This window comes from Carcharhinus amblyrhynchos, chromosome 13, assembly GCF_965287045.1.
Source record: "Carcharhinus amblyrhynchos chromosome 13, sCarAmb.v2.hapA, whole genome shotgun sequence".
NCBI classification, from domain to species: domain Eukaryota; kingdom Metazoa; phylum Chordata; class Chondrichthyes; order Carcharhiniformes; family Carcharhinidae; genus Carcharhinus; species Carcharhinus amblyrhynchos.
The window spans coordinates 70681533-70709149 of NC_137336.1; the positions used below are offsets into that span (position 1 = coordinate 70681533).

General features: G+C 52.2%; 1 protein-coding gene across 1 annotated transcript in view; it reads right to left on the minus strand.

The window, feature by feature from the left end:
* LOC145351310 (soluble guanylate cyclase gcy-31-like) overlaps nucleotides 1-27617 on the minus strand; it is a 162022-nt gene that overhangs the window by 46077 nt on the left and 88328 nt on the right. The window contains exons 10-11 of the mRNA XM_080200933.1: nucleotides 9829-9958; nucleotides 4619-4765 (exon numbers count right to left, since the gene is read on the minus strand). Of these exons, the coding sequence (XP_080057059.1) occupies nucleotides 4619-4765; nucleotides 9829-9958 (277 nt within the window). The remainder of the gene's footprint in view (nucleotides 1-4618; nucleotides 4766-9828; nucleotides 9959-27617) is intronic.

A 27617-nucleotide genomic window follows, 5' to 3' on the forward strand; every position in this document is an offset into this window, starting at 1 on the left:
TGGGAGTAGAGGATCCTGGGCAGTGTGGGAGGACAGGATACCTGGGAGGTGTGGGAATACAGGGTCATGGGCCGAGTGGGAGAACAGGGTCCTGCGCAGTGTGGGAGTACAGGATCCTGGGCAGTGTGGGAGGACAGAATCCTGGGCAGTTTGGGAATACTGGGTCCTGGGCAGAGTGGGAGTACAGGGTCCGGGGCAGTGTGGGAGTACAGGGTCCTGGGCAGTGTGGGAGTACAGGGTCCTGGGCAGTGTGAGAGTACAGGGTCCTGGGCGCTGTGGGAGTACAGGATCCGGGGCAGTGTGGTAGTACAGGATACCTGGGCAGTGTGGGAGTACAGGGTCCTGGGCAGTGTGGGAGTACAGGATCCTGGGCAGTGTGGGAGTACAGGGTCCTGGGCAGTGTGGGAGTACAGGGTCCTGGGCAGTGTGGGAGAACAGGATCCTGGGCAGTGTGGGAGTACAGGATCCTGGGCACTGTGGGAGTACACTGTCCCGGGCAGTGGGGATGTTCAGGATCCTGAGCAGTGTGGGAGTACAGGATCCTGCACAGTGTGGGAGTACACGATCCTTGGCAGTTTGGGAGTAGAGGATACCTGGGCAGTGTGGGACTACAGGATACCTGAGCAGTGTGGGAGTACAGGGTCCTGGGCAGTGTGGGAGTACACGATCCTTGGCAGTTTGGGAGTAGAGGATACCTGGGCAGTGTGGGAGTACAGGATCCTGGGCAGTGTGGGAGTACAGGATCCTGGGCAGTGTGGGAGTACAGGATCCTGGGCAGTGTGGGAGTACAGGGTCCTGGGCAGTGTGGGAGTACAGGGTCCTGGGCAGTGTGGGAGTACAGGGTCCTGGGCAGTGTGGGAGTACAGGGTCCTGGGCAGTGTGGGAGTACAGGATCCTGGGCATTGTGGGAGTACAGGGTCCTGGCAGTGTGGGAGTACAGGATGCAGGGGAGTGTGTGAGTACAGGATCCGGGGCATTGTGGGAGTACAGGGTCCTGGCAGTGTGGGAGTACAGGGTCCTGGGCAGTGTGGGAGTACAGGATCCTGGGCAGTGTGGGAGTACAGGATCCGGGGCATTGTGGGAGTACAGGGTCCTGGCAGTGTGGGAGTACAGGATGCAGGGGAGTGTGTGAGTACAGGATCCTGGGCAGTGTGGGAGTACAGGATCCTGGGCAGTGTGGGAGTACAGGATCCTGGGCAGTGTGGGAGTACAGGATCCGGGGCATTGTGGGAGTACAGGGTCCTGGCAGTGTGGGAGTACAGGATGCAGGGGAGTGTGTGAGTACAGGATCCTGGGCAGTGTGGGAGTACAGGATCCTGGGCAGTGTGGGAGTACAGGATCCTGGGCAGTGTGGGAGTACAGGATCCTGGGCAGTGTGGGAGTACAGGGTCCTGGGCAGTGTGGGAGTACAGGGTCCTGGGCAGTGTGGGAGTACAGGGTCCTGGGCAGTGTGGGAGTACAGGATCCTGGGCATTGTGGGAGTACAGGGTCCTGGCAGTGTGGGAGTACAGGATGCAGGGGAGTGTGTGAGTACAGGATCCGGGGCATTGTGGGAGTACAGGATCCTGGGAAACGTGGGAGTACAGGGTCCTGGGCAGTTTCGGAGTCCGGGATCATGGGCAGTGTGGGAGTACAGGATCCTGGGCACTGTGCAAGTATAGTGTCCTGGACAGTGTTGGAGAAAGGGTCCTGGGCAGTGTGGGAATACAGGATCCTGGGCATTGTGGGAGCACAGGATCCTGGTCAGTGTGCGAGTACAGGATCCTGGGCAGTGTCGGAGTACAAGGTCCTGGGAAATGTGGGATTACAGGATCCTGGGCAGTGTCGGAGTACAGGATCCTGGTCAGTGTGGGAGTAAAGGGTCCTGGGCAGTGTGGGAGTACAGGATTCGAGGCAGTGTGGGAGTAAAGGGTCCTGGGCAGTGTTGCCATACGGGGTACCTGAATAGTGTGGGAGTACAGGATCCTGGGCAGTGTGGGAGTACAGGATCCTGGGCAGTGTGTGAGTACACGTCCTGGGCAGTTTGGGAGTACAGGATATCTGGGCACTGTGGGAGTACAGGATACTGGGTAGTGTGGGAGTACAGGGTCCTGAGCAGTGTGTGAGTACAGGATCCTGGGCAGTGTGCGAGTACATGATATCTGGGCAGTGTGGGAGTACAGGGTCCTGGTGAATCTGGGAGTACAGGATCCTGGGCAGTGTGGGAGTATTGGATCCTGGGCAGTGTGGAAGTACAGGACCCTGGGCAGTGTGGGAGGACAGGATCCTGGGCAGTGTGGGAGTACAGGATCCTGGGCAGTGTGGAAGTACAGGATCCGGGCAGTGTGCGACTACATGGTCCTGGACAGTGTGGGAGTACAGGATCCTGGGCAGTGTGGAAGTACAGGATACCTGGGCAGTGTGGGAGTACAGGGTCCTGGGCATTGTGGGAGTACAGGGTCCTGGCAGTGTGGGAGTACAGGATGCAGGGGAGTGTGTGAGTACAGGATCCGGGGCATTGTGGGAGTACAGGATCCTGGGAAACGTGGGAGTACAGGGTCCTGGGCAGTTTCGGAGTCCAGGATCATGGGCAGTGTGGGAGTACAGGATCCTGGGCACTGTGCAAGTATAGTGTCCTGGACAGTGTTGGAGAAAGGGTCCTGGGCAGTGTGGGAATACAGGATCCTGGGCATTGTGGGAGCCCAGGATCCTGGTCAGTGTGCGAGTACAGGATCCTGGGCAGTGTCGGAGTACAAGGTCCTGGGAAATGTGGGATTACAGGATCCTGGGCAGTGTCGGAGTACAGGATCCTGGTCAGTGTGGGAGTACAGGGTCCTGGGCAGTGTGGGAGTACAGGATTCGAGGCAGTGTGGGAGTAAAGGGTCCTGGGCAGTGTTGCCATACGGGGTACCTGAATAGTGTGGGAGTACAGGATCCTGGGCAGTGTGGGAGTACAGGATCCTGGGCAGTGTGTGAGTACACGTCCTGGGCAGTTTGGGAGTACAGGATATCTGGGCACTGTGGGAGTACAGGATACTGGGTAGTGTGGGTATACAGGATCCTGGAAGTGTGGGAGCACAGTATATCTGGGCACTGTGCGGGTACAGGATGCTGGGCAGTGTGGGAGTACAGGGTCCTGAGCAGTGTGGGAGTACAGGACCCTGGGGAATGTGGGAGTACAGGATCCTGGGCAGTGTGCGAGTACAGGATATCTGGGCAGTGTGGGAGTACAGGATACTGGGTAGTGTGGGAGTACAGGAGACTGGGCAGTGTGGGAATACAGGGTCCTGGGCAGTGTGGGAGTACAGGATCCTGGGCAGTGTGGGAGTACAGGATCCTGGGCAGTGTGTGAGAACAGGATCCTGGGCAGTGTGCGAGGACAGGATCCTGGGCAGTGTGGGAGAACAGGACCCTGTTCAGTGTGGGAGTACAGGACCCTGGGCAGTGTGAGAGTACAGGGTCCTGGGCAGTGTGTGAGTACAGGGTCCTGGGCAGTGTGGGAGCACAGCATAACTGGACAGTGTGTGAGTACAGCATAACTGGACAGTGTGGGAGTACAGGATACCTGGGCAGTGTGGGAGTACAGGAACCTGGGCAGAGTGGGAGCACAGTTATCTGGGCAGTGTGGGAGTACATGAACCTGGGCAGTGTGGGAGAAAGGATACTGGGCAGTGTGGGAGTACAGGATCCGGGCAGTGTGGGAGTACAGGATCCTGGGCAATGTGGGAGTACAGGGTCCTGGGCAGTGTGAGAGTACAGGATCCTGGGCAGTGTGGGAGTACAGGATGCAGGGCAGTGTGTGAGTACAGGATCCTGGGCATTGTGGGAGGACAGGTTCTTGGGAAGTGTGTGAGTACAGAATCCTGGGCAGTTTGGGAGTACAGGATATCTGGGCAGTGTGGGAGTACAGGGTCCTGGTGAATTTGGGAGTACAGGACCCTGGGCAGTGTGGGAGTACAGGACCCTAGGCTGTGTTGGAGTACAGGATCATGGGCAGTGTGGGAGAAAGGGTCCTGGGCAGTGTGGGAGTACAGGATCCTGGGCACTGTGCGAGTATAGGGTCCTGGACAGTGTTGGAGAAAGGGTCCTGGGCAGTGTGGGAGTACAGGATCCTGGGCAGTGTGCGAGTACAGGATCCTGGGCAGTGTCGGAATACAGGGTCCTGGGAAATGTGGGATGACTGGATACTGGGCAGTGTGGGAGTACAGTATATCTGGGCCGTGTGGGAGTGCAGGATCCTGGGCGGTGTGGGAGTACAGGATCCTGGGCAGTGTGGGAGTACAGGGTCCTGGGCAGTGTGGGAGTACAGGATCCTGGGCAGTGTGGGAGTACAGGATCCTGGGCAGTGTGGGAGTACAGGGTCCTGGGCAGTGTGGGAGTACAGGGTCCTGGGCAGTGTGGGAGTACAGGGTCCTGGGCAGTGTGGGAGTACAGGATCCTGGGCAGTGTGGGAGTACAGGATCCTGGGCACTGTGGGAGTACAGGATCCTGGGCAATGTGGGAGTACAGGATCCTGGGCAGTAAATCATAATAAATAGATAATAACTGAGTCTAAAACAATGAGAACCTGCCAATCTGGGTGGTGTTTTGGTAACTATGTCTGAGGTCTAGCATGATATCTATGGTAACTGGGGCCTACCTCACAGGTGTTTACAGAAGGCAATCCTTTCCTGAGACTCTTTGCTACAGGTTTAGGGATCATTCGGTACAGAAGATCATCCGTCTTCTTCATTTCATAATCCAGCATCTTCATACTCTCTTCAAGTTTACTTGATTTCTTTTGTTCCTAAAAAGAAACGGAGGCGATGGAGCCAACAGAGGTCTTACTGCAAATTGAGAAGGAATTCAAACACCCTCATCCCAAATCTAGATGCCCCATGATATCCAAATATCCCGTCACCCAAAAATCCTCCGCATCAATATATATACCCCACACCCATATGTATCCTGTACACAGAACACAATCCCGTCAACACACAATTGTCCCATACACACCCAAATACCCTCACATCCAACTACCCAATAAACAAATATCCCACACAGCCTAATACCCGAGACCCAAATAACTCCCACATCCAAGTAACCCCCACATCCAAATTCCAAAATGACACTAAGATGAGTGGCAGAGCAAAGTATGCAGAGGATGCTGAAAGCATGCAAAGGGATATAGATAGTCTAACTGAGTGAGCAAAGGTCTGGCATATCGAGTACAATGTTGGTAAATGTGAGGTCATCCACTTTGGTACAAATAACAGCAAAATGGACTATTATTTAAATGGTAAAACATTGCAGCATGCTGCTGTGCAGAGGGACCTGGGTGTCCTTGTGCAAGAATCACAAGGAGTTGGTTTGCAGTTGCAGCAGGTAATTAAAAAGGCAAATGGATTTTGTCTTTCATTGCTAGAGGGATGTAATTTAGAAACAGCGAGGTTACGTTGCAACTGCATAATGTGCTGGTAAGACCACACCTGGAGTACTGTGTACAGTTTTGGTCTCCTTACTTGAGAAAGGATATACTGGCACTGGAGTGAGTACGGAGGAGATTCACTAGGTTGATTCCAGAGTTGAGAGGGTTGGCTTATGAGGAGAGACTGAGTAGACTGGGGCTAAACTCATTTGAATTCAGAAGAATGAGGGAAGATCTTATAGAAACATATAAGATTATGAAGGGGATATATATGAGAGAAACAAAGAAGTTATTTCCACTGGCAGGTGTAACTAGGATTGGGGGCAAGGCCTCAAAATAAGGGGAAGCAGATTTAGGACTGAGTGGAGGAGGAATTTCTTCACAGAAAGGGTTGTGAATCTGTGGAATTCCTGCCCAGTGAAGCAGTTGAAGCTATCTTATTGAATGTTTTTAAGGCAAGAATAGATAAATTCTTGAACCGTAAAGGAATTAAGGACTATGGTGAGTGGGCCGGTAACCTGAGTCCATGAGAAGATTAGCCAAGGTCTTATTGAATGGCAGATCAGGCTTGAGGGGCCAGATGGCCTACTCCTGCTCCTAGTTCTTATGTTCTTACGACTCTCACATCCAGCACCCCCACACACAAATGCCCCCACATCAAAACCCAAATACCTGACATCCAATACCCACCATACCCAAATATGCCCAACAGCGAAATACTCAATACCCAAATACTCCCACACCCAACTACCCAACACCCAAATATCCAACAACTAAATAACCCACATATCCAAATAGCCGATACTCAAATACCTGACATCCAATACCCACCACACCCAAATATGCCCAACAGCGAAATACTCAATACCCAAATCCTCCCACACCCAACCACCCAACATCCAAATATCCAACAACTAAATAACCCACACATTCAAATACCCGACACCCAAATACTTCCACACCCAAATACCTGACAACGAAATAACCCTCCACCCAAATACCCCCTACACCCACGTACGGCTCACACCCATCTACCCGCACACCCAATATCCTGCAAACCCAATTACTAACATCTAAATTCTCTCAAACCATGATACCCCTGCATCCAAATGCCTGACAGCCAAATAACCCCTACACCCTAACACACGACACCCAAATACCTGATAACAAAATACCCGGCAACCAAATAACTGCCACACACAGATACGTCCAACACCCAAATACATCCAACACTCAAACAGCCCCCATGCCCAAATGCCCCCACACCAAAATATCCAACACCTAAATACTCCCCAAACTCAAATCCCCCTCCACCCAAATACCACTTCACTCCCAAATATCCCCCACACCCAAATACTATCCCACACCCCAATACCCTCAACACCCAAATATCCCCACACCCAAATACCATCCCACACCCAAATACCCACCACACCCAAATACCCCCACACCCAAATACCATCCCACACCCCAACACCCCCAACACCCAAAAAGCCCCACACCCAAATACCCCCACACCCAAATATCCCACACACCCAAATACCCAACACCCAAATATCCCCCACACACTCAATAACACCCCATACCCCCACACCCAAATACCCTCTTACACCCAAATGCCCCCACACCCATATAGTGACACATAAATACCCTCATAGCCACCCTCACACTCATAAAGCGACACGTCAATACCCCACACAGAAAAATATCCAACAAATATCCCCCACACCCTTTTACCTGACATTCAAATACCCCCCACCCCAATTACCTCCTACTCAAAAACTACCCCACACCCAAATATCCCAACACACAAATACCCCTGACACCCAAATACCCCCACATCAAAATACCCCCACACCCAAATACCATCCCATGCCCCCATACCCAAATACCCCCATACAAATACCCCAACACCCATTTACCCCCACTCCCAAATACCCCCACACCGAGATAGTGACACATAAATACTCCCACACCTAAATATTCCAACATCCATTGACCCCCCCACACCCAAATACCCGACACACAAATACCCTCACACCCAAATACCCCGCACCCAAATATTCCGCACACCCATCCAAATACCCAACACCAAATACCCAGCACTTAAATAACCCTGGCAGCCAAATACCCCCACACCCAAATACCCCCACATCAAATACCCTGCACACAAACACTTGTAACCAAATACTCTCCACACCCAAATATCTGTAACTAAGTATCCCCCACAGTCAAATATCTGTCACCCAAATACCCAACATCAAATACCTCACACACGAATGTCCCCCACATCTATTTATCCCGACACCCAAAAGCCCGATGCACAAGTACCCCCCACACCCAAAAACCATCCCACACTCAACATGCAAATACCCCATACACCCACATTTCAAATTTCCCCACACCCAAATACCCGACAACTAAATAACCCCCACACCCAAATACCTGATGTGCAAATACCCCCCACACCCAGATACCAGGTATTCAAATAACCCCAGCACCCAAATACCCAACATCCAAATTCCCCCAAATCCAAATAGCCCCACACCCAAATACCCGATGCCTAAATGCCCCCCAAACCCAAATAACCCCCACATCAAATAACCCAGCACATCCCCAGTGTGCTCAATACATAGAACATAGAACATAGAACATTACAGCGCAGAACAGGCCCTTCGGCCCACGATGTTGCGCCGACCAGTTACAAAAACAATGACCCACTAGCCTATACCAATCCCTTTTCGTCCATAAACCTATCCAGAGATCTCTTAAACGCCCCCAAACTAGACGCATCTACAACTGCAGCAGGCAGGGCATTCCAATCCCTCACCACCCGCTGGGTAAAGAACCTACCCCTGACATCCGTCCTGTAGCTACCCCCCCTTAATTTAAAGTCATGCCCCCTCGTGCTAGCTTTCTCCATCCGAGGAAAAAGGCTATCACTATCCACCCTATCTAAACCTCTAATCATCTTATATGTTTCAATAAGATCCCCTCTTAGCCGCCTTCTTCCCAACGAAAACAACCCTAGATCCCTCAGTCTCTCCTCATAGGACCTCCCCACCATACCAGGCAACATCCTAGTAAACCTCCTCTGCACCCTCTCCAACGCCTCCACATCCTTCTTGTAATGCGGGGACCAGAACTGCACACAGTACTCCAAGTGCGGCCGCACTAGAGTAGTGTACAGTTGCAACATTACACTGCGACTCCTAAATTCAATCCCCCTACCAATAAACGCCAAGACACCGTACGCCTTCTTGACAACCTTATCTACTTGATTCCCAACTTTCAGGGATCTATGTACACACACACCTAGATCCCTCTGTTCATCCACACTATTCAAAGTCCTCCCGTTAGCCCTATACTCGACACATCTGTTGCTCCTACCAAAGTGAATTACCTCACACTTCTCCGCATTAAATTCCATCCGCCACCTCTCGGCCCAGCTCTGCAACCTATCTAAGTCTCCCTGCAGACTATGACACCCTTCCTCACAATCTACCACACCTCCAACTTTGGTGTCATCAGCAAATTTACTAATCCACCCAACTATACCCTCATCCAGATCATTAATAAAAATTACAAACAACAGTGGCCCCAAAACAGATCCCTGAGGCACACCACTCGTAACTGCACTCCATGATGAATATTTACCATCCACCACCACCCTCTGTCTCCTATCTGATAGCCAATTCCTGATCCAACTTCCTAGATTACCCACAATCCCATACATCTGCATTTTCTGCAGAAGCCTACCATGGTGAACCTTATCGAACGCCTTACTAAAATCCATGTATACCACGTCAACTGCCTTACCCCCATCCACCTCTTTGGTCACCTTCTCAAAAAACTCAATAAGGTTAGTAAGGCACGACCTACCTGCTACAAAACCATGCTGACTATTTCTAATCAATTCATTACACTCCAAATAACTATAAATCCTATCCCTAATAATTTTTTCTAAAACCTTGCCCACAACAGAAGTAAGACTCACCGGTCTATAATTCCCGGCAAAGTCTCTGTTCCCCTTCTTAAACAATGGGACAACATTCGCTATCCTCCAATCCTCCGGGACTACACCAGAGACCAATGACGACCTGAAGATCTGAGCCAGAGGCTCTGCAATCACCTCTCTAGCCTCCCAGAGAATCCTAGGGTAGATCCCATCCGGACCAGGGGACTTATCTATTTTCAGCCCCTCAAGAATTTCCAGCACATCCTCTTTATCAACCGTAATACTGTCTATTTTACACCCCTGCAACCCAATGTCCTCCTCAGCTATATTCATGTCCCCCTGCGTGAACACCGAAGAGAAATATTGGTTCAATACTTCTCCAATCTCCTCCGGTTCCACACACAACTTCCCCAACTCAATACACCTGACTCCCCTTTGACAAACATCCTTCCTAACACATGGATACATTGCTCACAGAACCTACCTGGATTAGAGCTCTTTTCAATTCCTCAGACTGTTGTGTCCCAGCAAGAACGAGATCACGGCTGGAGTCGTGCATACTGAGGTCATTGATATATAATCCCGTTTTAAACATGGCGTCAAGACTCTCCATCCTGCAACATGGAGCCCATAAATAACAGACCATCACCTCACCATCAAACCCATTTCATCACAAAACCCATCATCACATCACCAAACCCATCACTTCATCATCCAGAGAGGTGAATGTGTGGAATCCACTAACACAGAATGTAGTTGAGGACAAAATGTTGTCTGTTAGATATAGCTCATGACCTCATCGCCAATGGTGATGATATGATGGGTTTGGTGATGGGATGGTGGTTTGACGACAGAATCATGGTTTGGTGATGGGGTGATGAGTTTGGTGATGAGGTTATGGGTCTGCGATGGAATATTTGCTGATACAATGAGGGGTTTGGTGATCAGTGGATGGGTTTGGTGAAGGATTGATGCATTTGTTGACAAGGTGATGAATTTAGTGATGGGGTGATGAATTTGGTGATGGAAAGATAGGTTTGGTGATGAGGTGATGGGCTTGGTAGCAGTTTGATGTGTTTGATTGCAGGATGATGGGTTTGATGATGAAGTAATGGGTTTGCTGATGAGGTGATGCATTTGGTGACAGAATCATGGTTTGCTGACAGGTAGATGAGTTTGAGGATGGTACGATGGGTTTGGTGATGGTATAGAAACAGAAACATAGAAACTAGAAACAGGAGTAGGCCATCCGACCCTTCGAGTCTGCTCTGCCATTTAGCGTGCTAATGCCTGATCATCAAATTCAATATCATGATCCCCCCTTCCCCCCATATCCCTTGATCCCTTTAGCCCCAGGAGCTATATCAAATTTCTTCTTGAAATTACCCAACGTTTTGGCCTCAACTACTTTCTGTGGTAGTGAATTCCATACACACCACTCTCTGGTTGAAGAAATTTCTCCTCATCTCAGTTCACAGAACCAAAGAGCCAAAAGTGCAGAAAGAAGCCATTTTGTCCATTGAATCTGCACCAACCACAATCCAGGCCCTATCCTCATAACCCTATTTATTTACCTTACTAGCTCCCTGACACTAAGGGCAACTTAGCATGGCCAATCAACCTACCACACAGCTTTGGAGTGTGGGAGGAAACCCGAGCACCTGGAGGAAACTCACGCAGACACAGGGAGAATGTGCAAACTCCACACAGATAGTGACCCAAGCCAGGAATCGAACCCGGGTCCCTGGCACTGTGAGGCAGGAGTGCTAACCATTATGCCACAGTGCCGCCCCCTAAGTTCCAAAAGCTGTACTGCTTATCTTCAAATTATGACCCCTAGTTCTGGACTCCCCCGCTATTGCGAACATTCTTTCTGAATCTACCCTATTTAACCTGTAAGAACTTTATAAGTTTCTGTGATATCCCCTCTCACTCTTCTAAACTCCAATGAATACAATTCTAACTGACATTTGACAGACTTGCCATGCCAGGAATCAGCCTGATAACCCTTTCCTGTACTCCCTCTACAGCAAGGGCATCTTTCCTCAGAAACAGACACCAACACCGCACACAATACTCCAGGTATGGCCACAACAATGCCCAATACAATTTCAGTAAAACATCTTTATTCCTATACTCAAATACTCTTGCTATGAAGGCCAACATGCCAGTTTGTCTTCTTTACAGCCTGCTGTACCTGCGTGCTTACTTTCAGCGATTGAAGAACAAGGACACCAAGGTCTCAATTTACACCCATTCAACGAATAATTGTCTTCTTATTATTGCTACCAAGGTGGATAATCTTACATTTATCCACATTATACTGCAACTGCCATGCAAATTTTCATACACTCAGCCGGTCCAAATTACACTGAAACGTTTCTGCATCCTCCTTACAGTTTATCCTCACCGTCTACATCAACGATGCTAAATTGGAAATGGTCGGGAGCTTCAAGTTTCTAGGTGTCCAGATCATCAACAATCTGTGGTGGTCAGTCCATGCCGATGCTATAGTTAAGAAAGCCCACCAACGTCTTCACTTTTTCAAGATGCTAAGAAAATTTAGCATGTCCACTACGCCTCTCACCAACTTTTACAGTAACACCATAGAAGGTATGCCTTTTGGTTGTGCCACAGCTTGGTATGGTTTTTACTCTGTCCCGGGTGGCACGGTAGCACAGTGGTCAGCACTGCTGCTTCACAGCTCCAGGGTCCTGGGTTCGATTCCCGGCTCAGGTCACTGTCTGTGTGGAGTTTGCACATTCTCCTCATGTCTGCGTGGGTTTCCTCCGGGTACTCCGGTTTCCTCCCACAGTCCAAAGATGTGCGGGTTAGGTTGATTGGCCATGCTAAAATTGCCCCTTAGTGTCCAGGGATGTGTAGGTTAGAGGGATTAGTGTGTAAATGTGTAGGGATATGTGGATAGGGCCTGGGTGGGATTGTGGTACGTGCAGACTCGATGGGCCTGTTTCTGCACTGTAGGCATTCAATATCATATGAATGTCTTCTTTAATCAACAATGCTCTTCTTCAGTCAACAAACCCATCACTGCATAAAGTCATAGAGGTTTATAGCATGGCCCAACCTGTCAATGCTGCCCAGTTTTTACCACTGAGCTGGTCCCAATTGCCTGTAATTAGCCTATATCCCTCTATACTCATTTTACCTATGTAACTGTCTAAATGTTTTTTAAAAGAAAAAATTGAACCCGCCTCTACCCCTGCCTCTGACAGCTCGTTCCAGGCACTCATCAACCTGTGAGTGAAAAAATTGCCCCTCTGGAGCCTTTTGTATCTCTCCCCCCTCACCTTAAACCTATGCCATCTAGTTTTGGGGAGGTGATGGCCTAGTGGTATTATTGCTCAACTATTAATCTAGAAACCCAGATAATGTTCTGGGTGCCTGGGTTCGAATCCCACCACAGCAGATGGTGGAATTTGAATTCAATTAAAAAAATCTGGAATTAAGAGTCTGCTGATGACCATAAAACTAACCTCAATTGTTAGAAAAACTCAGATCTGCCATCCTTACCTGGTCTAGCCTACATGTGACTCCAGAGCCATAGCAATGTGGTTGACTCTTAACTGCCCTCTGAAATGGCCTAACAAGCCACTCAATTGTACCAATTGCTACAAAGTCTCAGCAAAGAAATAAAACCGGACAGACCACCTGACATAGGCACCAGAAAAGACAACGGTAAAACATACAGCCCCATCGACCCTGCAAAGTCCTCCTTACTAACATCTGGGGGCTAATACCAAAACTGGGAGAGCTGCATCACAGGCCAGTCCAGTAATGGTCTGACATAGTCATTCTCGTGGAACCATACCTTACCGATAGCACACCAGAACCACTATTCCTATCCTGGGATATGTCCTGTCCCACCAGCAGGGCAGACGTGGCGGAGGTGGTGGCACAGTGGCATACAGTCAGGAGGGAATTGCCCAGGGAGTCCTTAACATTGACTCTGGACTTCAGATTAAACATGAGCAAGAAAACTTCTAACTGGTACCACATACCGTTTTCCTTTGGTTGATGAATCAGTATTCCTCCATGTTGAACAACACTTGGAGGAAGCACCGAGGGTGGCAAGGGCATGAACTGTGCTCTGGGTCAGGGATTTCAATGTCCACCACTGAGAGTGACTCAGCAGCAGCATTACCGATTGAGCTGGTTGGGTCCTAAAGTATTTAACTGCTGGACTGTGTCTGTAGCAGATGATGAAGGAACCAACAAGAGGAAATAACATACCTGACCTCACCCTTACCAATCTGCCGGCTGCAGATGCATCTGTCCATGACAGTATTGGTAACAGTGACCACAGCACAGTCCTTCTGGAGACAAAGTCCCACCTTCACATTGAGAATAACCTCCATCGTGTTGTGTGTCACTATCACCGTGCTAAATAGGACAAACTTCGAACCGAGCTAACAACTCAAGACTGGGCATCCATGAGGCACTGTGGGTCATCAACAGCAGCAGAATCCAGCGCAGTCTGCAACCTCATGGCCCAGCATATCTCCCACTCAACCATTACCATCAATCCAGGGGGAATCAACCCTGGTTTAATGGAGTGTGCAAGTGGGCATGCCAGAAGCAGCACCAAGCATGTCTAAAAATGAGGTGTCGACCTGACAAAGCTATCAAACAGGATTACTTGCATGCCAAATAGCGAAAACAGCAAGTGATAGACAGAGCTAAGGAATCCCACAACCAATGGATCAGATCTAAGTTCTACAGTTCTTCTACATCCAGTCGAGATTGGTGGTGGACAATTAAACAACTCACTGGAAGAAGAAGCTCCACAAATATCCCCATCCTCAATGATGGAGGAGCCCAGCACATCAGTGCAAAAGATAAGGCTGAAGTATTTGCAGCAATCTTCAGCCAAAAGTGTCGAGTGGATGATTCATCTTGGCTTGCTCCAGTGGTCCACAGCTTCTCAGATGCCAGTCTCCAGCCAATTTGATTCACTCCACATGATATCAAGAAATGGTTGGAGGCACTGGATTCTGCAAAGGCAATGGGCCCTGATAACATTCTGTCAATAATACTAAGGGTTTGCACTCCAGAATTCGCTGCTCCCCTAGCCAAGCTCTTCCAGTACAATTACAACACTGGCATCTAGCTGACAGTGTGGAAAATTGCCCAGGTATGCCCTGTACACAAAAAACAGGATAAATCCATCCCAGCCAATTACCACCCAATCTGTCTACTCTCAATCATCAGTAAAGTGATGGAAGGGATCATCAACAGTGCTATCAAGCAGCACCTGCTCAATAATAACCTGCTCAGTGATGCCCAGTTTGGGTTTCACCAGGGTCACTCAGCTCCTGATTGCATTACAGCTTGGTTCAAACATGGACAAAAAAGCTTAATTCCAGAGATGAGTTGAGAGCGACAGCCTTTGACATCAAGGCCGCATTCCACCGAATGTGGCATCAAGGAGCCCTAACGAAACTGAATCAATGGGTATCAGGGGGCAAATTCTCGCGAGTTGTACCTGGTACATAGGAAGATAGTTGTGGTTGTGGAGGGTCAGTCACCTCAGCTCCATGATATCTCTGCAGGAGTCCCTCAGGGTAGTGTCCTAGGCCCAACAATCTTCAGCTGCTTCATCAATGACCTTCCCTCCATCACAAGGTCAGAATTGGAGTTGTTGGCTGATGATTGCACAATGTTCAGCACCATTCACTACTCCTCAGATACGGAAACAGTCCATGTTCTATTGCAACAAGAACTGGACAATATCCAGGCTTGGGCTGACGTGGCAAAGAACATTTGTAGCACACAAATGCCAGGCAATGACTATCACCAATAAGAAACACTCTAACCATTGCTCCTTAACATTCAATAGTGTAACCATCACTGAACTCAACTGAACCCACCACATGTACACAGTGGCTACAAGAGCAGGTCAGAGGCTAGGAATACTGCAGTGAGTAACTCATCTCCTGACTCCCCAGAGCCTATCCATCTACAAGTCAGGAATGTGACGGAATACTCCCCACTTGCCTGGATGGGTGCAGTTCCAACAACACTCAAGAAGCTTGACACAACCCAAGATAAAGCAGCCTGCTTGACTGGCACTACATCTACAAACATTCAATCCCTCCACCACCGATATTCAGTAGCAGCAATCTGTACTATCTACAAGATGCACTGCAGCAATTGACCAAAGATCCTTAGACAGCACCTTCCAAACCCACAGCCACTTCCATCTAGAGAACAAGGTAGCAGATAAATGGGAACACCACCACTTGCAAGTTCCCCTCCAAGCCGTTCACCTTCCTGACTTGGAAACATATTGTCGTTCCTTCGCAGTCGCTGGGTCAAAATCCTGGAATTTCTTCCCTAACAGCATTGTGGGGCAACCCTCAGAACATGCACTGCAGCGATTCAAGAAGGCAGCTCACTACCACCTTCTCAAAGGCAACTAGGGATGGGCAATAAGTACTGGCCAGCCAGCGATGCCCATGTCCCACGAATGAATGAAAAAAAGCTTTATGCTCCTCTACCATTGAGAAAAAATGTTGACTATCTACCTTATCTATGTCCCTCATTACTTTTAGATCTCTATAGGATCACCCCTAAGCCTCCTACGATCCAGGGAAAAATGTCCCAGTTTATCCAGCCTCTCCTTATAACTCAATCCATTAAGTCCCGGTAGCATCCTAGTAGGTCTTTTGAGCACTCTTTCTAGTTCAATAGTATCCGAGCCTTACGTCAGTGATAGGGAAATTATTGGAGAGAATCTATTCCCACTTGGAAATAAGTGGATGTGTTAGCAAGAAACAACATGGTTTTGTTAAAGGGAGGTTGTGTCTCACTAACTTGATCGAGTTTTTCGAGGAAGTCATGAAGATGATTGATGAGGGTAGGGCAGTGATGTTGTCTACGTGGGCTTCAGAAAAGCCTTTGACAAGGTCCCTCATGGCAGACTGGTACAGAAGGTGAAGTCGCATGAGATCAGAGGTCAGCTGGCATGATGGGTGCAGAATTGGCTTGGCCACTGAAGGCACTGAAGGTAGTAGTGGAAAGGTGCTTTCCTGAATGGAGAGCTGTGACAAGTGGCGTTCCTCAGGGATCAGTGCCAGGGTCTTTGCTATTTGTAATGTATATAAATGATTTGGAGGAAAATGTAATTGGTTTGATTAGTAAGATTGCGGACAACACAAAAGTTGGTGGAAATGTGGATAGCGATGGGGACCATTAGAGGATACAAGTCGGTTGGAGATTCGGGCAGAGTGGTTGGAGTTTAGTCCAGACAGATGTGAGGTAATGCATTTTGGAAGGTCTAATACAGATGGGAAATATGCAGTAAATGGCTTAACCCTTAAGAGATAGAGGAATTTGGGTACATAGGTCACTAAAAGTGGCAATGCAGGTGGAGAAGGTAGTCAAGAAGGCATATGGCATGCTTGCCTTCATCAGCCAGGGCACTGAACTTAAAAAGTGGCAAATCACGTTGCAGCTTTATAGAACCTTAAATAGGCTGCGCTTGGAATGTAGTGTTCAATTCTGGTCGCCACATTACCAGAAGGTGTGGAGGCTTTGGAGAGGGTAGAGAAAAAATTTACCAGGAAGTTGCCTGGTATGGAGGGCATTAGCTATGAGGAAAGGTTAAAGAAACTTGGATTGTTCTCACTGGAATGACAGCTGTTGACGGGCAACCTGATAGAAGCCTACAAGATTATGAGGGGCCACTCACGTGGATAGAGCCATGAAGAAGGCTTATAGTGTGTTAGCGTTTATTAACAGGGGGTTTGGTTTTAAGAGCCGTGGGGTTATGCTGCAACTATAGCGGACGTTGGTAAGACCACATCAGGAGTATTGTGTTCAGTTCTGGTCACCTCACTATAAGAAGGATGTGGAAGCATTGGAGATTTACCAGGATGCTGCCTGGTTTGGAGGGTAGGTCTTATGCGGAAATGTTGAGGGAGTTGGGGCTTTTCTCTTTGGAGTGGAAGAGGATGAGAGGTGACTTAATAGAGATTTATAAGATGATGAGGGGGATTGATAAAGTGAACGTGCTGAGACTATTTCCTCGGGTGGATGTAGCTGTTACTAGGGGGCATAACTATAAGGTTCATGGTGGGAGATATAGGAGGGATGTCCGAGGTAGATTCTTCACCCAGAGAGTGGTTGGGGTGTGGAATACACTGCCTGCTGTGATAGTGGAGTCGGACACTTTAGGAACTTTCAAGCGGTTATTGGATAGACACATGGAGCACACCAGAATGATAGGGAGGGGATAGCTTGATCTTGGGATTGGACATAGCTCGGCACAACATTGAGGGCCGAAGGGCCTGTACTGTGCTGTACTGTTCTATGTTCTGTGGGCATGGACAGAGTGGATAGTCAGGGTGGAAGAATCAATTACTAGGGAGCAAAGGTTTAATGTGTGAGGGGCAAGGTTTAAAGGAAATGTACGTGGCAAGTATTTTTCCCAGAGTTTTTTTTACACAACTGGCTGCCAAGGGGAGGTATTGGAAGCAGATAGAATAGTGACCGTTAAGGGGCATCTTGACAAATGTCACCAAAACCCTTCACCAATCTAACACCGTATTATCAAACCTTTCACCCCATTACCAAATGCTACAAACCCAACATCCTGTCATCAAACTCATCATTGTCATCAAGCTCATCCCCTCATTGCCAAACATATCCCCTCATCATTAACTCATCAACTTACCACTGAACCCATCAACTCTTCATCAAATTTATCATTCTGTCACCAAACCTATTGTTCCATCACCAAATGCCACATCTCATCACCAAACCCATCTCCTCATCTGCAAATCCTTCGTCCTTTCAACAAATCGATCATCCGGTCAACAAACCGAACATTTTGTCACGAAATCTATCATTCCGTCACCAAACCCAGTACCTCATTTCCAAATCCTTCACCCCATTATCAAATCTATCACTGCTTCACCAAATACATCATTCTATCACCAAATCCATCACCCCATCATCAAACTCATTACTGTCACCAAGCCCATCATCCTGTCATGAACCTCATTACCTCATCACAAAATTATCATCCCATTATCAAAGCAATCATCTTGTTCACAAAAACAATCACCCCGTCACCAAACCCATCACCCCGTCACCAAACCCGTCACCCCGTCACCAAACCCGTCACCCCGTCACCAAACCCGTCACCCCGTCACCCTGTCACCAAACCCGTCACCCCGTCACCAAACCCATCACCCCATCACCAAACCCATCACCCCGTCGCCAAACCCATCACCCCGTCACCAAACCCGTCATCCCGTCACCAAACCCGTCACCCCGTCACCAAACCCATCACCCCGTCGCCAAACCCATCACCCCATCACCAAACCCATCACCCCGTCGCCAAACCCGTCACCCCGTCACCAAACCCATCACCCCGTCACCAAACCCATCATCTCATCACCAAACCCGTCACCCCGTCACCAAACCCATCACCCCGTCACCAAACCCATCATCTCATCACCAAACCCATCACCCCGTCACCAAACCCATCACCCCGTCACCAAACCCGTCACCCCGTCACCAAACCCGTCACCCCGTCACCAAACCCGTCACCCCGTCACCAAACCCATCACCCCGTCACCAAACCCATCACCCCGTCACCAAACCCATCACCCCATCACCAAACACGTCACCCCGTCACCAAACCCGTCACCCCTTCACCAAACCCATCAACCCATTACCAAACACATCATCCCGCCACCAAACCCATCATCCCGTCACCAAACTCATCAACCCGTCACCAAACCCATCACCCCATCACCAAACCCGTCACCCCGTCACCAAACCCATCACCCCGTCACCAAACCCATCACCCCGTCACCAAACCCGTCACCCCGTCACCAAACCCATCATCCCGTCGCCAAACCCGTCACCCCGTCGCCAAACCCATCACCCCGTCGCCAAACCCATCAACCCGTCACCAAACACATCATCCCGTCACCAAACCCATCACCCCGCCACCAAACCGTCACCAAACCCGTCACCCCGTCACCAAACCCGTCACCCCGTCACCAAACCCGTCACCCCGTCACCAAACCCATTACCCCGTCACCAAACCCATCACCCCATCACCAAACCCGTCACCCCGTCGCCAAACCCGTCACCCTGTCGCCAAACCCGTCACCCCGTCACCAAACCCATCATCCTGTCGCCAAACCCATCACCCCGTCGCCAAACCCATCAACCCGTCACCAAACCCATCACCCCGTCACCAAACCCGTCACCCCGTCGCCAAACCCATCATCCTGTCGCCAAACCCATCACCCCGTCGCCAAACCCATCAACCCGTCACCAAACCCATCACCCCACCACCAAACCCATCATCCTGTCACCAAACCTATCAACCTGTCACCAAACCCATCACCCCGTCACCAAACCCATCACCCCATCACCAAACCCATCATCCCGTCACCAAACCCATCACCCCGCCACCAAACCCACCACCCCGTCACCAAACCCATCACCCCATCACCAAACCCATCATCTCATCACCAATTTCATCAACTCGTTACCAAACCCATCACCAAACCCATCACCCCGCCATCAAACCCATCATCTCATCACCAATTTCATCAACTCGTTACCAGATTCATCATCGTGTCACCGGATCCACCATTCATCACCAGACCATCAAATTGTCACCAAATTCATCACCTCATTATCAAACCCATCATCCCATCACTTAACTCATCACCCAATCTGTCATAACCACTCCCTAGCATGCCCACTTCCGAGTCAAGCCCACTTCCCCATGACCCACCCACTGCTCTGTGCCCCACCCACTCCCCTCTGTCACGCTCACTCTGTCATTGCTCTCACAACCACTCTGGCATGCCCACACCGCTGCCATGCCCACTCCTTTGTCACGTCCACTCCTCTGTCATGTCCACTGCACTCTGCTGCACCCACTCTACCCCCCACCCACTCCTCTCTATCACATCCATTCCCCTCTGTCACACCCACTCCCCTGTAACACTGGTACACCACTCTTACACCCACTCCTCTCTGCACACCCACTCCCCTCTGTCACTGTCTATCACACCCTCTCCCATCTGTCACACCTGCGCTAGAGTCAACCCTCTCTCACACCCACTTCCCTCTGAGACACAGCCCTCACTGCCAAACCCACTCCCTTTGCCACGCCCACCACTTCTGAAATGCCCACTCCCCCGCCATATCCACCCCCTCTGCCACGCCCACCCCTCTGCCACGCCCATCCCCTCTGCCACACCCATTCCCCCTCTGCCACGCCCATTCCCCCTGTGCCACACCCATTCCCCCTCTGCCACGCCCATTCCCCCTCTGCCACGCCCATTCCCCCTCTGCCACGCCCATTCCCCCTGTGCCACAGCCATTCCCCCTCTGCCACACCCATTCTCCTCTGCCACACCCATCACCTTTGCCACGCCTATTCCCCCTCTGCCACACCCATTCCCCCTCTGCCACGCCCATTCCCCTATGCCAACCCACCCCCCTTTGTCACGTCCACGCCCTTCGGTCAGACCCAGACCACACTGTCACTCCTGGATAAATACAGAGCAAGAGGCTCCCTAATTGGCCTATCAATTCAGCTCTTAATCAGAGAGCTCATTTTCTAACAGGCCAACCTCAATTGCCTGATTAAAGTCATTACACACACCCCCACCTCTCTGACACACCCCCTCCTCTCTGACACACAAATTTCTCCCTGACACACCCATTCCTATCTGACACACCCACTCATCTCTGACACACCCGCTCGTCTCTGACACACCCATTCCTCTCTGACACACCCCCTCCTCTCTGACACACCCCCTCCTCTCTGACACACAAATTTCTCCCTGACACACCCATTCCTCTCTGACACACCCACTCCTCTCTGTCGCACCCCCTACTCTCTGAAACACACACTCCTCTCCGATGCACCCACTCCTCTCTGATACTCCCACTCCACTCTGACACACACAGTCCTCTCTGACACACCCATTCCTATCTGACGCACCCACTCATCTCTGACACACCCACTCCTCTCTGACACATCCGCTCCTCTCTGACACACCCACTCCTCTCTGACACACCCGCTCATCTCTGACACACCCACTCCTCACTGACACACCCGCTCCTCTCTGACACACCCGCTCGTCTCTGACAAACCCATTCCTCTCTGAGACACCCGCTCCTCTCTGACACACCCATTTCTCCCTGACACACCCATTCCTCTCTGACGCACCCGCTCCTCTCTGACGCACCCCCTCCTCTCTGACACACCCCCTCCTCTCTGACACACCCGCTCCGCTCTGACACACCCACTCCTCTCTGACACACCCACTCCACTCTGACACACACAGCCCTCTCTGACACACCCATTCCTATCTGACACACCCACTCATCTCTGACACACCCGCTCCTCTCTGACACACCCGCTCGTCTCTGACACACCCATTCCTCTCTGACACACCCGCTCCTCTCTGACACACCCATTTCTCCCTGACACACCCATTCCTCTCTGACACACCCCCTCCTCTCTGACACACCCCCTCCACTCTGACTCACCCACTCCTCTCTGTCGCACCCCCTACTCTCTGACACACACGCTCCTCTCTGATGCACCCATTCCTCTCTGACACTCCCACTCCACTCTGACACACACAGTCCTCTCTGACACACCCATTCCTCTGACACACCCACTCATCTCTGACACACCCACTCCTCTCTGACACACCCACTCCTCTCTGACAAACCCATTCCTCTCTGACACACCCATTTCTCCCTGACACACCAATTCCTCTCTGACGCACCCCCTCCTCTCTGAAGCACCCCCTCCTCTCTGACGCACCCCCTCCTCCCTGACACACCCGCTCCTCTCTGACAAACCAACTCCACTCTGACACACCCACTCCTCTCTGACACACCCATTCCTATCTCACACAACCACTCATCTCTGACACACCCACTCCACTCTGACACACCCATTCCTCTCTGACACACCCGCTCCTCTCTGACACACCCATTCCTCTCTGACACACCCATTCCTCTCTAACACACCCGCTCCTCTCTGACACACCCACTCCTCTCTGACACACCCACTCCTCTCTGACACACCCGCTCCACTCTGACACACCCACTCCTCTCTGACACACCTATTCCTCACTGACGCACCCACTCCTCTCTGACACACCCATTCCTCCCTGACACACCCACTCCTCTCTGACACACCCCCTTCCTCTCTGACACACCCACTCCTCTCTGACACACCCACTCCTCTCTGACACACCTATTCCTCACTGACACACCCACTCCTCTCTGACACACCCGCTCCTCCCTGACACACCCACTCCTCTCTGACACACCCACTCCTCGCTGACACACCCACTCCACTCTGACATACACAGTCCTCTCTGACACACCCACTCATCTCTGACACACCCACTCCTCTCTGACACACCCATTCCTCTCTGACACACCCACTCCTCTCTGACACACCCATTCCTCTCTGACACACCCACTCCTCTCTCACACACCCATTCCTCTCTGACACACCCATTTCTCCCGCACACACCCATTCCTCTCTGACACACCCACTCCTCTCTCACACACCCATTCCTCACTCACACACCCACTCCTCTCTGACACACCCGCTCCTCTCTGACACACCCCCTCCACTCTGACGCACCCGCTCCTCACTGACACACCCACTCCTCGCTGACACACCTGCAACTCTCTGACTCACCCACTCCCCTCTGACACACCCACTCCTCTCTGACACACCCACTCCTCTCTGACACACCCGCTCCTCTCTGACACACCCACTCCTCCCTGACACACCCATTCCTCTCTGACACACCCCCTCCTCTCTGACACACCCACTCCTCTCTGACACACCCATTCCTCTCTGACACACCCATTCCTCTCTGAAGCACTCGCTCGTCTCTGACGCACCCCCTCCTCCCTGCCACACCCCCTCCTCTCTGACACACCCACTCCTCTCTGACACACACACTCCTCTCTGACAAACCCCCTCCTCTCTGACACACCCATTCCTCTCTGACACACCCATTACTCTCTGACACACCCGGTCCTCTCTGACACACCCGCTCCTCTCTGACACACCCATTCCTCTCTGACACACCCGCTCCTCCCTGACACACCCACTCCTCTCTGACACACCCATTCCTCCCTGACACACCCACTCCTCTCTGACACACCCATTCCTCTCTGACACACCCGCTCCTCTCTGACACACCCATTCCTCTCTGACACACCCGGTCCTCTCTGACACACCCACTCCTCTCTGACACACCCGCTCCTCTCTGACACACCCACTCCTCTCTGACACACCCGCTCCTCTCTGACACACCCATTCCTCTCTGACACACCCACTCCTCTCTGACACACCCGCTCCTCCCTGACACACCCGCTCCTCTCTGACACACCCATTTCTCCCTGACACACCCATTCCTCTCTGACACACACGCTCCTCTCTGACACACCAATTCCTCTCTGACGCACCCCCTCCTCTCTGACACACCCCCTCCTCTCTGACACACCCCCTCCTCTCTGACGCGCCCCCTCCTCTCTGACACACCCCCACCTCTCTGACGCACCCCCTCCTCTCTGACACACCCCCTCCTCTCTGACACACCCCCTCCTCTCTGACGCGCCCCCTCCTCTCTGAAACACCCCCTCCTCTCTGACACACCCCCTCCTCTCTGACGCGCCCCCTCCTCTCTGACACACCCCCACCTCACTGACGCACCCCCTCCTCTCTGACGCGCCCCCTCCTCTCTGAAACACCCCCTCCTCTCTGACACACCCCCTCCTCTCTGACGCGCCCCCTCCTCTCTGAAACACCCCCTCCTCTCTGACACACCCCCTCCTCTCTGACGCGCCCCCTCCTCTCTGACACACCCCCACCTTTCTGACGCACCCCCTCCTCTCTGACGCACCCCTCCTCCCTGACACACCCCCTCATCTCTGACGCACCCACTCCTCTCTGACACACCCACTCCTCTCTGACACAACCCCTCCTCTTTGACGCCCCCCCTCCTCTCTGACACGCCCGCTCCTCTCTGACACACCCATTCCTCTCTGACACACCCATTCCTCCCTGACACACCCCCTCCACTCTGACACACCCACTCCTCTCTGACACACCCATTCCTCTCTGACACACCCACTCCTCTCTGACACACCCCCTCCTCTCTGAAACACCCCCTCCTCTCTGACACACAAACTCCTCTCTGACACATCCCCTCCTCTTTGACACACCCATTCCTCTCTGACACACCCGGTCCTCTCTGATACACCCACTCCTCTCTGACACACCCATTCCTCTCTGACACACCCCCTCCTCTCTGAAACACCCCCTCCTCTCTGACACACACACTCCTCTCTGACACACCCACTCCTCTCTGACACACCCCCTCCTCTCTGACACAGAAACTCCTCTCTGACACACCCCCTCCTCTCTGACACACCCGGTCCTCTCTGACGCACCCGCTCCTCTCTGACACACCCATTCCTCTCTGACACACCCGCTCCTCTCAGACACACCCGGTCCTCCCTGACACACCCACTCCTCTCTGACACACACACTCTTCTCTGACACACCCCCTCCTCTCTGACACACCCACTCCTCTCTGACACACAAACTCCTCTCTGACACACCCGCACCTCTCTGACACACCCACTCCTCTCTGACACACCCGCTCCTCTCTGACACACCCGGTCCACTCTGACGCACCCCCTCCTCTCTGACGCACCCCCTCCTCTCTGACGCACCCCCTCCTCTCTGACATACCCACTCCTCTCTGACACACCCACTCCTCTCTGACACACCCATTCCTCTCTGACACAACCGCTCCTCTCTGACACACCCATTCCTCTCTGACAGACCCGCTCCTCACTGACACACCCATTCCTCTCTGACGCACCCCCTCCTCTCTGACATACCCACTCCTCTCTGACACACCCATTCCTCTCTGACACTCCCACTCCTCTCTGACACACCCGCTCCTCTCTGACACACCCATTCCTCTCTGACACACCCGCTACTCTCTGACACACCCCCTCCTCTCTGACACACCCCCTCCTCTCTGACACGTCCCCTCCTCTCTGACACGCCCCCTACTCTCTGACACACCCGCTCCTCTCTGACACACCCATTCCTCTCTGACACACCCGCTCCTCTCTGACACACCCATTCCTCTCTGACACACCCGCTCCTCTCTGACACACCCATTCCTCTCTGACACACCCACTCCTCTCTGACGCACCCATTCCTCTCTGAAGCACTCGCTCCTCTCTGACACACCCCCTCCTCTCTGACACACCCCCTCCTCTCTGACACACACCCTCCTCTCTGACACACCCCCTCCTCACTGACGCACCCCCTACTCTCTGACACACCCCCTCCTCTCTGACACAAGCCCCCTTCCTCTCTGATGCACTCGCTGCTCTCTGACACACGCCCTCCTCACTGATGCACCCTCTCCTCTCTGACACACCCGCACCTCTCTGACACACCCCCTCCTCTCTGAAACACCCCCTCCTCTCTGACGCACCCCCTCCTCTCTGATGCACCCCCTCCTCTCTGACACACCCACTCCTCTCTGACACTCTCATTCCTCTCTGACACACCCACTCCTCTCTGATGCACCCCCTCCTCTCTGACGCACCCACTCCTCACTGACACACCCACTCCTCGCTGACACACCCACTCCTCTCTGACGCACCCCCTCCTCTTTGACACACCCGCTCCTCTCTGACACACCCTCTCCTCTCGGACACACCCATCCCTCTCTGACACACCCGCTCCTCTCTGACGCACCCGCTCTTCTCTGACACACCCGCTCCTCTCTGACAAACCCCCTCCTCTCTGACACACCCATTCCTCTCTGATGCACCCACTCCTCTCTGACACACCCCCTCCTCGCTGACACACCCACTCCTCTCTGACGCACCCCCTCCTCTTTGACACACCCGCTCCTCTCTGACAAACCCCCTCCTCTCTGACACACCCGCTCCTCTCTGACGCACCCGCTCTTCTCTGACACACCCCCTCCTCGCTGACACACCCACTCCTCTCTGACGCACCCCCTCCTCTTTGACACACCCGCTCCTCTCTGACAAACCCCCTCCTCTCTGACACACCCATTCCTCTCTGATGCACCCACTCCTCTCTGACACACCCCCTCCTCGCTGACACACCCACTCCTCTTTGACACACCCGCTCCTCTCTGACAAACCCCCTCCTCTCTGACACACCCGCTCCTCTCTGACGCACCCGCTCCTCTCTGACAAACCCCCTCCTCTCTGACACACCCGCTCCTCTCTGACACACCCATTCCTCTCTGACACACCCCCTCCTCTCTGACACACAAACTCCTCTCTGACACACCCACTCCTCTCTGACACACCCGCTCCTCTCTCACGCACCCATTCCTCTCTGACACACCCGCTCCTCTCTGACACACCCATTCCTCTCTGACACACCCGCTCCTCTCTGACACACCCATTCCTCTCTGACACACCCGCTCCTCTCTCGCGCACCCATTCCTCTCTGACACACCCGCTCCTCTCTCGCGCACCCATTCCTCTCTGACACACCCACTCCTCTCTGACACACCCATTCCTCTCTGACACACCCGCTCCTCTCTGACACACACCCTCCTCCCTGACACACCCACTCCTCTCTGACACACACCCTCCTCCCTGACACACCCACTCCTCTCTGACACACCCGGTCCTCTCTGACACACCCGCTCCCCTCTGACACACCCGCTCCTCTCTGACACAACCCCTCCTCTTTGACGCCCCCCCTCCTCTCTGACACACCCCCTCCTCTCTGACACACCCACTCCTCTCTGACACACCCCCTCCTCTCTGACACACCCACTCCTCTCCGACACACCCACTCCTCTCTGACGTGCCCGCTCCTCTCTGACACAAGCCCCCGTCCTCTCTGACACACCCATTCCTCTCTGAACCACCCCCTCCTCTCTGACACACCCCCTCCTCTCTGACACAACCCTCCTCTCTGACACAACCCTCCTCTGTGACGCACCCCTCCTCCCTGAAACACCCCCTCATCTCTGACGCACCCCCTCATCTCTGACGCACCCCCTCCTCTCTGACACCCCCGCTCCTCTCTGACGCACCCCCTCCTCTCTGACACACGCCCTCCTCTCTGACACACCCGCTCCTCTCTGACGCACCCCCTCCTCTCTGACGCATCCCCTCCTCTCTGACACACCCGCTCCTCTCTGACAC